Raw genomic sequence first — 13,227 nt, 5'->3', positions numbered from 1 at the left:
GATTTGATACACTCATCGATATCAATGGAAATAGAAACTCAAAAAGTTTTGTTGCGCAACATCAAAACTGTTTTTCCCTTTGATCAATGTGTCCCCCTTTGTTACTCAACATACATGGAGCCTGTAGTCAAGTTCCTGACATACACGTTACAGCGGTTCACGACTAACGGATGCAATGGCTTCTGGGAAGCCACAGATCATGCATGGTGGGTGGTAAGGGGGGCATGTAGACTCTAACACTCCCCCAGAGAAAAAATCACAAGATGTAAGATCCAGGGAACGTGGAGGCCAAGGATCTTCACCAAACTTTGTTCTAAAATGATATTACACACTAATAACAGACTGGTTGACGTAAAAACAAGGACATAAAAATCTCTCCTGCCTTGGTTGGCAGCCATATTGTCTTATATCCCCTTAGCAACAAATGCAGCAGAGTAAAACTTTTTGGGCCTCACTTAGTAAAACTGTCAAACAGTACGAAGTCCTTATTGCCCATAGCAACCAATCATTTTACCTCAGCAGCTTGAGAAATGAACGCTGCGCAGTGATTGGCTGCTATTGTCAACAAGGACCATCTTATGGTAGACAGTTTTGCTTCCATTGATATCAAATTTCTTTATCTGCGTGTCATTAAACGGGAGATATGAGGGTTTCACATCAGGAGGATCATTTGTAATAAACCTGTATATAAGGAGGGCTCTTCAGCTATCTGAAATATGTCCATTGGAGTAAATACAGGATAGGCCACAGAGAAGTAGCCGGCACCACACTCTTACGGAAGCTGTCTGAAAGAAAATCAGTCTGTGTTGCCCATAGCAACCAATCACAGCGCAGCTTTCATGTCTTATACTGCTGAGATAAAATGAAAGCTGTGCTGTGATTGGTTGCTATGGACAACACAGACTGATTTTCTTCCAGACAGCTTCCATAAGAGTGTGGTGCCGGCCTACTTTTCCATGGCTGAACCTGTAGTTATATTTCCTATAGAATAACAATTCTAATGTAGTTTTTCTTAGATCTCTGGGTTGTGCCGTTCCTCTGTTATCCCAAGCGATGGTTCGGTCGTTCGCATTGCCCGGCATAGTCCCCAGAGCGAATGAGCCTATGACGAGAAAGCAAATGACTCTGTCTTCGTTCGCTCATTCCAAAGATTACTTGCTCCGTGAAAAAGGACCTAACAGAACACTTGCTGTGGTTCTCCAAGTGAATTGAACCCTCTTAGGCCGTAGTTACACGGCCAATAGCAAGAGGCGCCTGAGATTCTCGGGCGCAACTGTCGTCGCACAGCACACGGATTCTCCATCCATGGGCTTTGCGGGAGACCGCACATTGCAAGTCCTTTTCTTGTGGGAGACTCGCACATATATGGTAGATACACATGGAATATTTCCAACGAAACGCATCTAAAGACGCTGAAAAATTCTGTACTAAAATCCGCATCTATACGTGCGGATCATGAAACAGAAATGCGCAGATTAAGCTGCATCTTTAGGTGTGTATTGCAGAAATATGCCGCTCGTGTGAAATCCCCCCTTGGCTGCCTATATATCTTAGGCGCCCTTCACACAAGTGTATTTGCGCACACAATATGCAGAGAATAGAACCCATTGGGTTTGCTCACATGCGCGTATTTTCCCTGCACATTTCCGCACCCAAAGTCCCCATAGAAGGCAATGGGGGTTGCGAAAATGCGTGTAAAATACGCATAGATGTGCGTGAAACACTACGTAATCGCGCAGTAAAATCGGAGTGTCTTTGTTTGCCATGAACGAATGAACATGCAAAAAACGTAGTTCTGTCTGCAAATACGCTTAAGCGTGCGCAAATATGCATACGCTGGTGTCAGGGGGGCCCAAGGTACCTGTCCGTCGCACAGAAGAGAATCCCTGTAAATGGAATCCATTGCTCCATGAGTGAATGAACGGCTGGAGGTCCATCCATACATATGTTCTACATCAGTGGCTCCAGAAGTTCTGTTAGGTGGAACGAACTTTCTACTGACAAGGTCTATAAGAGTATTATGACGTTGGGAGTGATTGAGGATTTATGCAGCATGATGGTTTACGCCCCGCGACATTTCCCATAACACCTAGATTCCAACTGGATCCCATAACAATAGATTTACACCGATCAGGTTCAATGTAACGACTCACGTCTAGTGTGCATGTCAAGCTGTCCATATGTTGCTATATGGAGTCATTTCTCTGTACATTCACAGCAAGTATGGATGTGCTGGAAGAAAGAATATTCCTGTTTACCATTGATTTGTTTGTAGTGCATTACATATATACTGGACTGTATGCTATAGGGTCTCCATTCTGAGTTGCAGCTGTGACTGCTCTGTTGCTCCATAAGTCCTTGTTGTGTGCTAACGTCTTTTGCTTTGTCTGTTTTCTTGCCTCCCCATCTTGCGCTTTCCACAATGCCATGATACATGGCAGAAGAAACACAAGAAGGTATGTGTTAGTCTCCTGAACTGGTTCATATATGGGGTAGGGGGCAGGCAATCCTGGGCCATTCTATATCAGATTCTGTACACTTGCTATAAGGGGTATTGCTATAGGGTATGGAAAGGGAGCATGAGAGGGCAGAAAAGTCCCCTATCACATAAGAATACACCAGTACTGTAGAGGGCAAACAATAGGTGGGGGGCTTTGTTAGAGATTTTGGGCCCTTTTACATGGGACGACTAGTCAGGCATAGATGCCCAATCGATCATCGCTGGGAGGACCTTTCATGTGCTTTTACACAGGAAGTATCATTGCTGAGTGAATGGAGGTGGACCGGGGATCATTTCGGCTCACCTGACTTCATTCACAGTAAACAGGCAGTCACTCATAAGTGAATGACTGCCTGTTCACACGGGCTGATTCATCGTTCAGTTTTTGCATGCAGGGAGCGAACTAATGCTCATTTATTGCTCAGTCGGGCATGCATTTACACTGAACGATAATCATGGTGCGGGAATAGGAACAATTTATGGGGATCTGGAAAAGAAAAGCCAAGCACAACATTAAGCAATCTACAGTAGTCCCACAGAAATGAATGGATTCTCATGATTGGTGGAGGTCTTAGTTATCATAGTCCTAACCAATCAGACACTTATCCCCTATCTTGTGGATAGGGGTTAAGGCCCATTTGCATACTACGTTTATCACTCAAAATTCATTCAAACAATGTCTTTTGAGCGATAATCATTGTGGGTAAATGCTACCATTGTTAGCTTTTCGGGAGAATGATGATTTTTAGTTCAGCACAAAAACCATTGTTCGGCCAGCCAGCTGATAGCAGTGATGCTGTGATGCAGCATGCTGTGATTCTCTGCGGGAGCACTGATAACATTGTTTTCAGCTGAGAGAACAATGGAGCTGTATGCAAATAACAGCCCACCTGCTGTTATCTGCATACAGCGAATGGAGCTTCATTTAAATGCAAATTAAGCTAATAAGCTACTAATAGGCATTAGTGCCCATCAGAAGATATGCAAAATGATCGCTCAAAACTGTCACTCAAACTGTCTTTTGAGCGATCATCTGTGCGTATAAATGGGGCTTTAGTTTAAAACTTGGCACAATCCCTATAAGTACAGGGTGATTAAAAAAGAATGACATAAAAGTAAAGCTGATTTCCTCATACATGAACTTACATACAACAGCCAGGATGACATGAAGAAGATAGAAGAACTCTTCAAGTTTTTAATGCAACTTACAGATGTTTTATATGGAAGCCATTGGAGACACTGGATGACCTAAAACAATGCACCTCCGCTGTAGTGGAGTCGATAACAAGGGATATGTGGGACATGTCTTGGCAGAACTGGACTACTGACTTCTCATCTGCCGTGTCACCATCATCGACCACATCAAACATCTGTAAGGTGCAATACAATCTTGTAGAGTTCTTCTATCTTTTCATGTCATTCTAGGTGTATGTCAGTTCATGTATGTCAGTTCACGTATGAAGAAATCAATTGCACGATTATTTTAATGTTTTGGGGAGCTTATATAATGTAACAGAATAACGATTATATATCTACATATACTTAAAATAAGTTCCGCTAATAAGTCAGATAGATTGCATTTAATAGGATGTTATACCGTAGCCAGCATACAATTGGGGTGCACTTTTGTCAACTGGGCTAAGGTTTTTTAGATTAACAGATAAAGGGGACAAAGTCTTAAAGGAGTTATATGTAATTAGGAAAAAGGAGATTCTTTGTTCCCAAGTAACAGCTAGACACTAGAGATAAGCGAGCATACTCGCTAAGGCAAACTACTCGAGCGAGTAGTGCCTTATGCGAGTACCTGCCGGCTCGTCTCTAAAGATTCGGGTGCTGGTGGGGGAGACCGGTATGTTGTGGGAGTGAGCAGGGAGGAGCAGGGTGAGAGAGAGATCTCTCCCCCCCCCCCCCCCCCCCCCGTTCCTCCCCGCTCTCTCCCCCACCGCACCCTGCCCCCTGCCAGCACCCGAATCTTTAGAGATGGGCAGGCAGGTACTCACATAAGGCACTACTCGCTCGAGTATTTTGCCTTAGCGAGTACGCTCGCTCATCTCTACTAGACCCTTGTCCATGGTCATGTTTGGTATTGCATTCAAGTGAATGAGATGGAGCTGCAATACCAGCCCCAACCCAAGGACAAAAGTGGGGCTATTGCTGGAAATAAAACTAGACCCTTTTTTCTAATCTCATGGAACTTTTATTTTAGGTCTTTAGCCCTGAAAATAAAGAAGTTCAAAGTGCATTGTCAATGGAACAAACTCCACTAAGTTTAGTGTCACAATGCATATTCAAAAATGTTTGGTACCGCGTTAGTCAGTAGAGCAAAATGTGATTGTTCTTAGCAAGAGAAACCAAGTAATCTTGTAGATATGATAGCCTGAGGAAGAACCTTGAGTAGGTTCAAAAGCTCGCTATAACATCATGTATTTTTGTTAGCAATTAAAAGTTATCATATCTACAAAATTACTTGGTTTCTCTTGCTGGGAACAGTCACACTGTATATTCAGTATGGACTAGATTCTCAGACACATCACATGTATAAGTGACTATGTTCTATGTGGTAGAGACCGCATCCCACCGCAGCTTAGTGTCTCAATAGCTCACTGGTCCTTGTCCTACCGTCTAATTATTATTCCTCTCCTCCTTAAAAAACAGTTGAAGAACACCACGAAGAAGGTATGTGATCTGTTCATCATCCCCACCAACAAATCAGAGGTGACCCCAAATCCGTACTTTTTTCCCAAATCTCCAAATAGGTATCTGTAAACATAAGGAGACTGAATGTAGGGTAACCCACAACTAAACCATAAACCGTAAATACTCCGCAAATACTGGACATAAATACGTACATCTCGATGCAGTCAGGTGACCTTGGCTGGCTGTCACCAGTGGATATTTACAGCACTGGGATGGGATGTGCTTGCTGGCATTGTGCTGCATGAGGCACGCTGCGGGCTTGAGATCATGTGATAGACATGATATCTGTATTGTGTAGCCAACGTTGGAACAATACGGGAACATTCAGTTTTGATAATGCACAAAATACTCTCACCATTAAGCAAATTCTAGTACCGATGATGGGAGTATGGCTTGACAATTGAAGCAAAGATTATGCCAACATTAAAATTCACTTAGATGGGCATTTGGTACCCATGTCTACCATTCGTATTTTAGCTCTAACACTCTTCCCCTAGTGATTTACTGAACTAGACTAGATCTCTATGGTGCTCTATGTTGAACCTGGGGGAAGTAATCCAGGTATACAGAATGTGAGCAATTGAATATGTATACAATATGCCCATCTAATTGAGGCCTTAGGGAATGTTCTATGACTTCAGCATGGAAATCTAAAATTTGCAGCTCAATCAATGCACAATTTTAGTTTACAACAGCTTAGATGGTCTGCTTAGTCTTATAATGCTACCTATTATTATGCCTTGGCTTTCATGTTGCACTTTCTATTTTCTTTGACCTGCCTTGCTTTCTAACCCTTGCCTATCCATACGCCAATCTGGCTTTTGCGTTACTGCTTGAACTATATTGCCTTGCCACTTTAAGAAGAAGAACCTCAAGTTGAGGAGGAAACAGCTGAAGAAGAGGAAGTTAATGAGAAGGCTGAGGAGGAAGGTAAGACCCATTAACTGACCTTCCTCATTGGTCAATTGTTCACCGACAGCCTCCTATGGTATCTCTTCATTCCATTTCATCCAATCATATACACAAAAAAACCATAACTTGGATGTATACCAGATTTTTGTTCTTTAGGCAAGAACATGCTATCCTCCACCAGAGTATGTATGGAATATGGCTAGTTAGAACCTCTGGTTTCTTGTTATTTGGCAATTCTGAATGTAGAAATGGTTGGAAATTTGTGCATAATGACATGTAATGTGCTCTGCCTGTTTAAATGCCGATATTGCATGGCTACTGTACTTGTCAGATTATCCATCATCAGCATGAGTAAGCAGATGACAACATTTGTTTGCTCTTCTATGATGTGTAGTGAAGCCAAGAGTTTGCCCACCAATCGCAGCTTCAAGAACAGTTGTAGTTCATGGCAAAGAACACTCAAACACCCCCTGGGAAACTGTGTGATCCAGTTAGGAGTTCATGAAGAACCTGATGGTTTGACGTAAATAGCTGATTGGTTGATGTCAGGAATTGCTTTCTCATAGAGCAGAATAGAAGATGTGTGAGCTAACAATTTCTTTTTGCTTACAGAGCATGAAGAAGAATACGATGGTATTTCATTTCCACTTTTTTTTCATTTCTTCCCAATGGATGTAAAATTTCTCCCTTTCTGTATATATTCATAGGCTGGGCCAAGTGGTGGGCAATTATACTTTATCAGAGGCTTCAGGAGTGAGTATGGTTCATACCGTACCAAGATGAACATCAAGTGTCTAGTCTACGAAGACCAAACTTAAGATATAATCAATCTATAGATGGCATCTAAAGAAGCTAAATTACTATAGTCCAAGGATGAAGATATTAATGGGTTATTCCCATCTTAGACAACCATGGTTAAAATGGGAATACCCATCCATATGTGGCAGCCAAAGGTGGCATGGATTATGGAAGCAGCACAGCCAGCTACAATGTGGTCACAATCCTGGCCACCTGTGGCCACCACATACATATGGGTATTCCCAATTTAGCCATAATTATCTGGGTATAATACTTAAAGGGATTTTTTTAGATCCCTGGTCTCCTGTGTTGCCTACCATGTCATGAAGCTGGAACAAACATCATAGTTACTCAGTCATTTCAAATCCATCCATAGGAAAGGATTTGAAGCCTATGTACCCAATGATACAACAAGATTGTATCAGTAGGTGTGACTTGAACAACTTCACAATTATTAAACCACATTCACTAATCCAACTGTATGTCTGTTCCAGATGGCTTGGCTCAGCCTGATTTTGGGTGTTTTCATCCCATTATTAACTTAATATATTTTTTCACCCTTTCTCCTTGTGATTAAATTGAATCTGTAGATCTACAGATGTGGCACGGTTTTATTTTTCTCTTGGTTTCCAACAGCCTAATTTCCTGTGTTCTCTGGACACAAAGTCCATTTATTTCCTTCTGTTGATCTAAAGTCTCTCCTCCCTTTACCATATCTTTTCTCTCCTACCCTCTTTATTTCTCTCTCTCTCTCTCTCTCTCTGCTTCTACCCGTTTCAACCTAAAAGTGATGCAATTTTGTTAAATTAACCTATTCGCATTCTCCAAAGATGTAACTTGTGGCTTTTCCAACAATATGTAATTTCACCCTCTGCATGTAGCTCTATATTACTGTCATCTGCATATAGCTCTAAACCCACATGTAATCTAATCTATCTCATATCTATCTATCTAATATATCTCATATCTATCTATCTTATATCTATCTATCTCCTATCTTATATCTATCCATCTCATATCTATCTATCCAATATATCTCATATCTATCTATCTTATAGCTATCTATCTCATATCTATTTATCCATCTCATATCTATCTATCTAATATATCTCATATCTATCTATTCAATATCTATCTATCGGCATTTTCTTTCTTCTATCTCCACACACCTCAGTACTCTTACCTACCTGCAGCTCCACTCTCCTGTCTATCTACATACATTTCTATTATTGCTCCATGCAGCTTCTCTCCCCCATTTCTGCTCTCCTATCCATCTTTATGAATCTTTACGCTCTTATTCACATGCAGTCCCACCCTCTCCTCCACTTACCCTATCCTTTGTATTTCTACCATAAAACGGCTAATGTGCAGATATACTCCTCCATCTATCTGTGCAGACATCCAGTTTTTATCCAATAATGGTACTTACTTATCTATCTAGATTTAGGACCATTCTAACATAAATACATAGAGCCCCCTCTTATCTATCTGTCTGCAGCTCACTTCCCCATCTATCTTTATCTGCACTTTTCTGCATGAACATGGCTTTACCTGTTACTTGCTTTCTGCTATATATTTTTCTACCCACCTGAGTGCAGCTCCACTCTACTACTTACCTGTGCGCCTCCACTCTACTACTTACCTGTGCGCCTCCACTTTTACTTTCATACCTATTTCTGTGCACTTTCACTATACTTATAAATGTAGCTTCACTCTTCTGCCTGCATACAAGCCTATCCTACTTATCTGCATGCAGCACCACTCTCTACTATGTAGCTCCATTATTCTATCACCTGGGTGTAGCTCCACTCTCCTCTCTGCAGGCAGCTTATCTCTCCTATCTGTATGTAGCTCCACTCTCCTATCTGCAGGCAGCTTATCTCTCCAATCTGTATGTAGCTCCACTGTCCTATCTGAAGGCAGCTTATCTCTCCTATCTGTATGCAGCTCCACTCTCCTATCTGCATGCAGCTTATCTCTCCTATCTGTATGCAGCTCTGCTCTCCTATCTGCAAGCAGCTTATCTCTCCTATCTGTATGTAACTCCACTCTCCAATCTGCAGGCAGCTTATCTCTCCTATGTGTATGTAGCTCCACTCTACTATCTGCAGGCAGCTTATCTCTCCTATCTGTATGCAGCTCCACTCTCCTATCTGAAGGCACCTTATCTCTCCTATCTGTATGCAGCTCCACTCTCCTATCTGCATGCAGCTTATCTCTCCTATCTGTATGCAGCTCCGCTCTCCTATCTGCAGGCAGTTTATCTCTCCTATCTGTATGTAGCTCCACCCTCCAATCTGCAGGCAGCTTATCTCTCCTATCTGTATGTATCTCCACTCTCCTATCTACAGGCAGCTTATCTCTCCTATCTTTGTGTAGCTCCACTCTCCTATCCATATGCATGTAGCTCTAATATCTTGACTCTCTATAACAATATCTGGGACTCCACGTTCTTGCATGCACACTTTTTTTTACCTATCAGTATAACTTCAGTCATCTATTTTCCTGTGTGCAACTCCACTTTCCTATCCACTTGAATAGTCCTATCCATCTCCGTGTAGCTCCACTCTACTACTTACCTGTGCGCCTCCACTTTTACTTTCATACCTATTTCTGTGCACTTTCACTATACTTATAAATGCAGCTTCACTCTTCTGCCTGCATACAAGCCTATCCTACTTATCTGCATGCAGCTCCACTCTCTACTATGTAGCTCCATTATTCTATCACCTGGGTGTAGCTCCACTCTCCTATCTGCAGGCTGCTTATCTCTCCAATCTGTATGTAGCTCCACTCTCCTATCTGCAGGCAGCTTATCTCTCCTATCTGTATGTAGCTCCACTCTCCTATCTGCAGGCAGCTTATCTCTCCAATCTGTATGCAGCTCCACTCTCCTATCTGCATGCAGCTTATCTCTCCTATCTGTATGCAGCTCTGCTCTCCTATCTGCAGGCAGTTTATCTCTCCTATCTGTATGTAGCTCCACCCTCCAATCTACAGGCAGCTTATCTCTCCTATCTGTATGTAACTCCTCTCTCCAATCTGCAGGCAGCTTATCTCTCCTTACTGTATGCAGCTCCACTCTCCTATCTGCATGCAGCTTATCTCTCCTATCTGTATGCAGCTCTGCTCTCCTATTTACAGGCAGCTTATCTCACCTATCTGTATGCAGCTCTACTCTCCTATCTGCAGGCAGTTTATCTCTCCTATCTGTATGTAGCTCCACCCTCCAATCTACAGGCAGCTTATCTCTCCTATCTGTATGTAACTCCACTCTCCAATCTGCAGGGAGCTTATCTCTCCTATGTGTATGTAGCTCCACTCTCCTATCTGCATGCAGCTTATCTCTCCTATGTGTATGCAGCTCCGCTGTCCTATCTGCAGGCAATTTATCTCTCCTATCTGTATGTAGCTCCACCCTCCAATCTGCAGGCAGCTTATCTCTCCTATCTGTGTGTATCTCCACTCTCCTATCTACAGGCAGCTTATCTCTGTTACCTTTCTGTAGCTCCACTCTCCTATCCATATGCATGTAGCTCTAATATCTTTACTCTCTGTAACAATATCTGGGACTCCACGTTCTTGCATGCACACTTTTTTTTACCTATCAGTATCACTTCAGTCATCTATTCACCTGTGTGCAACTCCACTTTCCTATCCACTTGCATAGTCCTATCCATCTCTGTGTAGCTCCACTCTACTTCTTACCTGTGCGCCTCCACTCTTACTTTCATACCTATTTCTGTGCACTTTCACTATACTTATAAATGCAGCTTCACTCTTCTGCCTGCATACAAGCCTATCCTACTTATCTGCATGCAGCTCCACTCTCTACTATGTAGCTCCATTATTCTATCACCTGGGTGTAGCTCCACTCTCCTATCTGCAGGCAGCTTATCTCTCCAATCTGTATGTAGCTCCACTCTCCTATCTGAAGGCAGCTTATCTCTCCTATCTGTATGTAACTCCTCTCTATAATCTGCAGGCAGCTTATCTCTCCTATCTGTATGTAGCTCCACTCTCCTGTCTGCAGGTAGCTTATCTCTCCTATCTGTATGTAGCTCCACTCTCCAATCTGCAGGCAGCTTATCTCTCCTATCTGTATGTATCTCCACTCTCCTATCTACAGGCAGCTTATCTCTCCTATCTTTGTGTAGCTCCACTCTCCTATCCATATGCATGTAGTTCTAATATCTTGACTCTCTGTAACAATATCTGGTACTCCACGTTCTTGCATGCACACTTTTTTTTACCTATCAGTATCACTTCAGTCATCTATTTACCTGTGTGCAACTCCACTTTCCTATCCACTTGCATAGTCCTATGCATATCTGTGTAGCTCCACTCTACTACTTACCTGTGTGCCTCCACTTTTACTTTCATACCTATTTCTGTGCACTTTCACTATACTTATAAATGTAGCTTCACTCTTCTGCCTGCATACAAGGCTATCCTACTTATCTGCATGCAGCTCCACTCTCTACTATGTAGCTCCATTATTCTATCACCTGGGTGTAGCTCCACTCTCCTATCTGCAGACAGCTTATCTCTCCTATCTGTATGTAGCTCCACTCTCCTATCTGAAGGCAGCTTATCTCTCCTATCTGTATGCAGCTCCACTCTATCTATCTGAAGGCAGCTTATCTCTCCTATCTGTATGCAGCTCTGCTCTCCTATTTGCAGGCAGCTTATCTCTCCTATCTGTATGTAACTCCACTCTCCAATCTGCAGGCAGCTTATCTCTCCTATGTGTATGTAGCTCCACTCTACTATCTGCAGGCAGCTTATCTCTCCTATCTGTATGTAGCTCCACTCTCCTATCTGAAGGCAGCTTATCTCTCCTATCTGTATGCAGCTCCACTCTCCTATCTGCATGCAGCTTATCTCTCCTATGTGTATGCAGCTCCGCTCTCCTATCTGCAGGCAGTTTATCTCTCCTATCTGTATGTAGCTCCACTCTCCTATCTGCAGGCAGCTTATCTCTCCTATCTGTATGTATCTCCACTCTCCTATCTACAGGCAGCTTATCTCTCTTATCTTTGTGTAGCTCCACTCTCTTATCCATATGCATGTAGCTCTAATATCTTTACTCTCTGTAACAATATCTGGGACTCCACGTTCTTGCATGCACACTTTTTATTACCTATCAGTATCACTTCAGTCATCTATTTACCTGTGTGCAACTCCACTTTCCTATCCACTTGCATAGTCCTATGCATATCTGTGTAGCTCCACTCTACTACTTACCTGTGCGCCTCCACTTTTACTTTCATACCTATTTCTGTGCACTTTCACTATACTTATAAATGCAGCTTCACTCTTCTGCCTGCATACAAGGCTATCCTACTTATCTGCATGCAGCTCCACTCTCTACTATGTAGCTCCATTATTCTATCACCTGGGTGTAGCTCCACTCTCCTATCTGCAGGCAGCTTATCTCTCCTATCTGTATGTAGCTCCACTCTCCTATCTGCAGGCAGCTTATCTCTCCAATCTGTATGTAGCTCCACTCTCCTATCTGAAGGCAGCTTATCTCTCCTATCTGTATGCAGCTCCACACTATCTATCTGAAGGCAGCTTATCTCTCCTATCTGTATGCAGCTCTGCTCTCCTATTTGCAGGCAGCTTATCTCTCCTATCTGTATGTAGCTCCACTCTCCAATCTGCAGGCAGCTTATCTCTCCTATCTGTATGTAGCTCCACTCTCCTATCTACAGGCAGCTTATCTCTCCTATCTTTGTGTAGCTCCACTCTCCTATCCATATGCATGTAGCTCTAATATCTTGACTCTCTATAACAATATCTGGGACTCCACATTTTTGCATGCACACTTTTTTTTACTTATCAGTATTACTTCAGTCATCTATTTACCTGTGTGCAACTCCACTTTCCTATCCACTTGCATAGTCCTATCCATCTCCGTGTAGCTCCACTCTACTACTTACCTGTGCGCCTCCACTTTTACCTTCATACCTATTTCTGTGCGCTTTCACTATACTTATAAATGCAGCTTCACTCTTCTGCCTGCATACAAGCCTGTCCTACTTATCTGCTTGCAGCTCCATTCTCTACTATGTAGCTCCATTATTCTATCACCTGGGTGTAGCTCCACTCTCCTCTCTGCAGGCAGCTTATCTCTCCAATCTGTATGTAGTTCCACTCTCCTATCTGCAGGCAGCTTATCTCTCCTATCTGTATACAGCTCCCTCTCCTATCTGCAGGCAGCTTATCTCTCCTGTCTGTCTGTAGCTCCACTCTCCTATCTACAGGCAGCTTATCTATACCTATCTTTGTGTAGCTCCACTCTCCTATCCATCTGC

General features: G+C 42.7%; 1 protein-coding gene across 8 annotated transcripts in view; it reads left to right on the top strand.

Annotated features, from left to right (window-relative positions):
- The window catches only part of TNNT3 (troponin T3, fast skeletal type), a 36,771-nt gene that overhangs the window by 7,150 nt on the left and 16,394 nt on the right, over positions 1–13,227 (top strand). For 2 of the 8 annotated variants that reach the window (XM_066583086.1, XM_066583085.1), the window contains exons 5-8: positions 2,442–2,456; positions 5,156–5,176; positions 6,059–6,127; positions 6,722–6,742. The exons of 1 other annotated variant lie outside the window; for it this stretch is intronic. In XM_066583086.1, coding sequence (XP_066439183.1) covers positions 2,442–2,456; positions 5,156–5,176; positions 6,059–6,127; positions 6,722–6,742 — 126 coding nt within the window. The remainder of the gene's footprint in view (positions 1–2,441; positions 2,457–5,155; positions 5,177–6,058; positions 6,128–6,721; positions 6,743–13,227) is intronic. 5 more of the 8 variants (XM_066583087.1, XM_066583089.1, XM_066583088.1 and 2 more) reach the window with 5 other exon arrangements.

This window comes from Eleutherodactylus coqui, chromosome 11 (genome assembly GCF_035609145.1).
Source record: "Eleutherodactylus coqui strain aEleCoq1 chromosome 11, aEleCoq1.hap1, whole genome shotgun sequence".
Lineage (NCBI taxonomy): Eukaryota > Metazoa > Chordata > Amphibia > Anura > Eleutherodactylidae > Eleutherodactylus > Eleutherodactylus coqui.
Note: the sequence above shows the minus strand (reverse complement) of the source record. Positions and strands in the feature narration are given on the sequence as shown.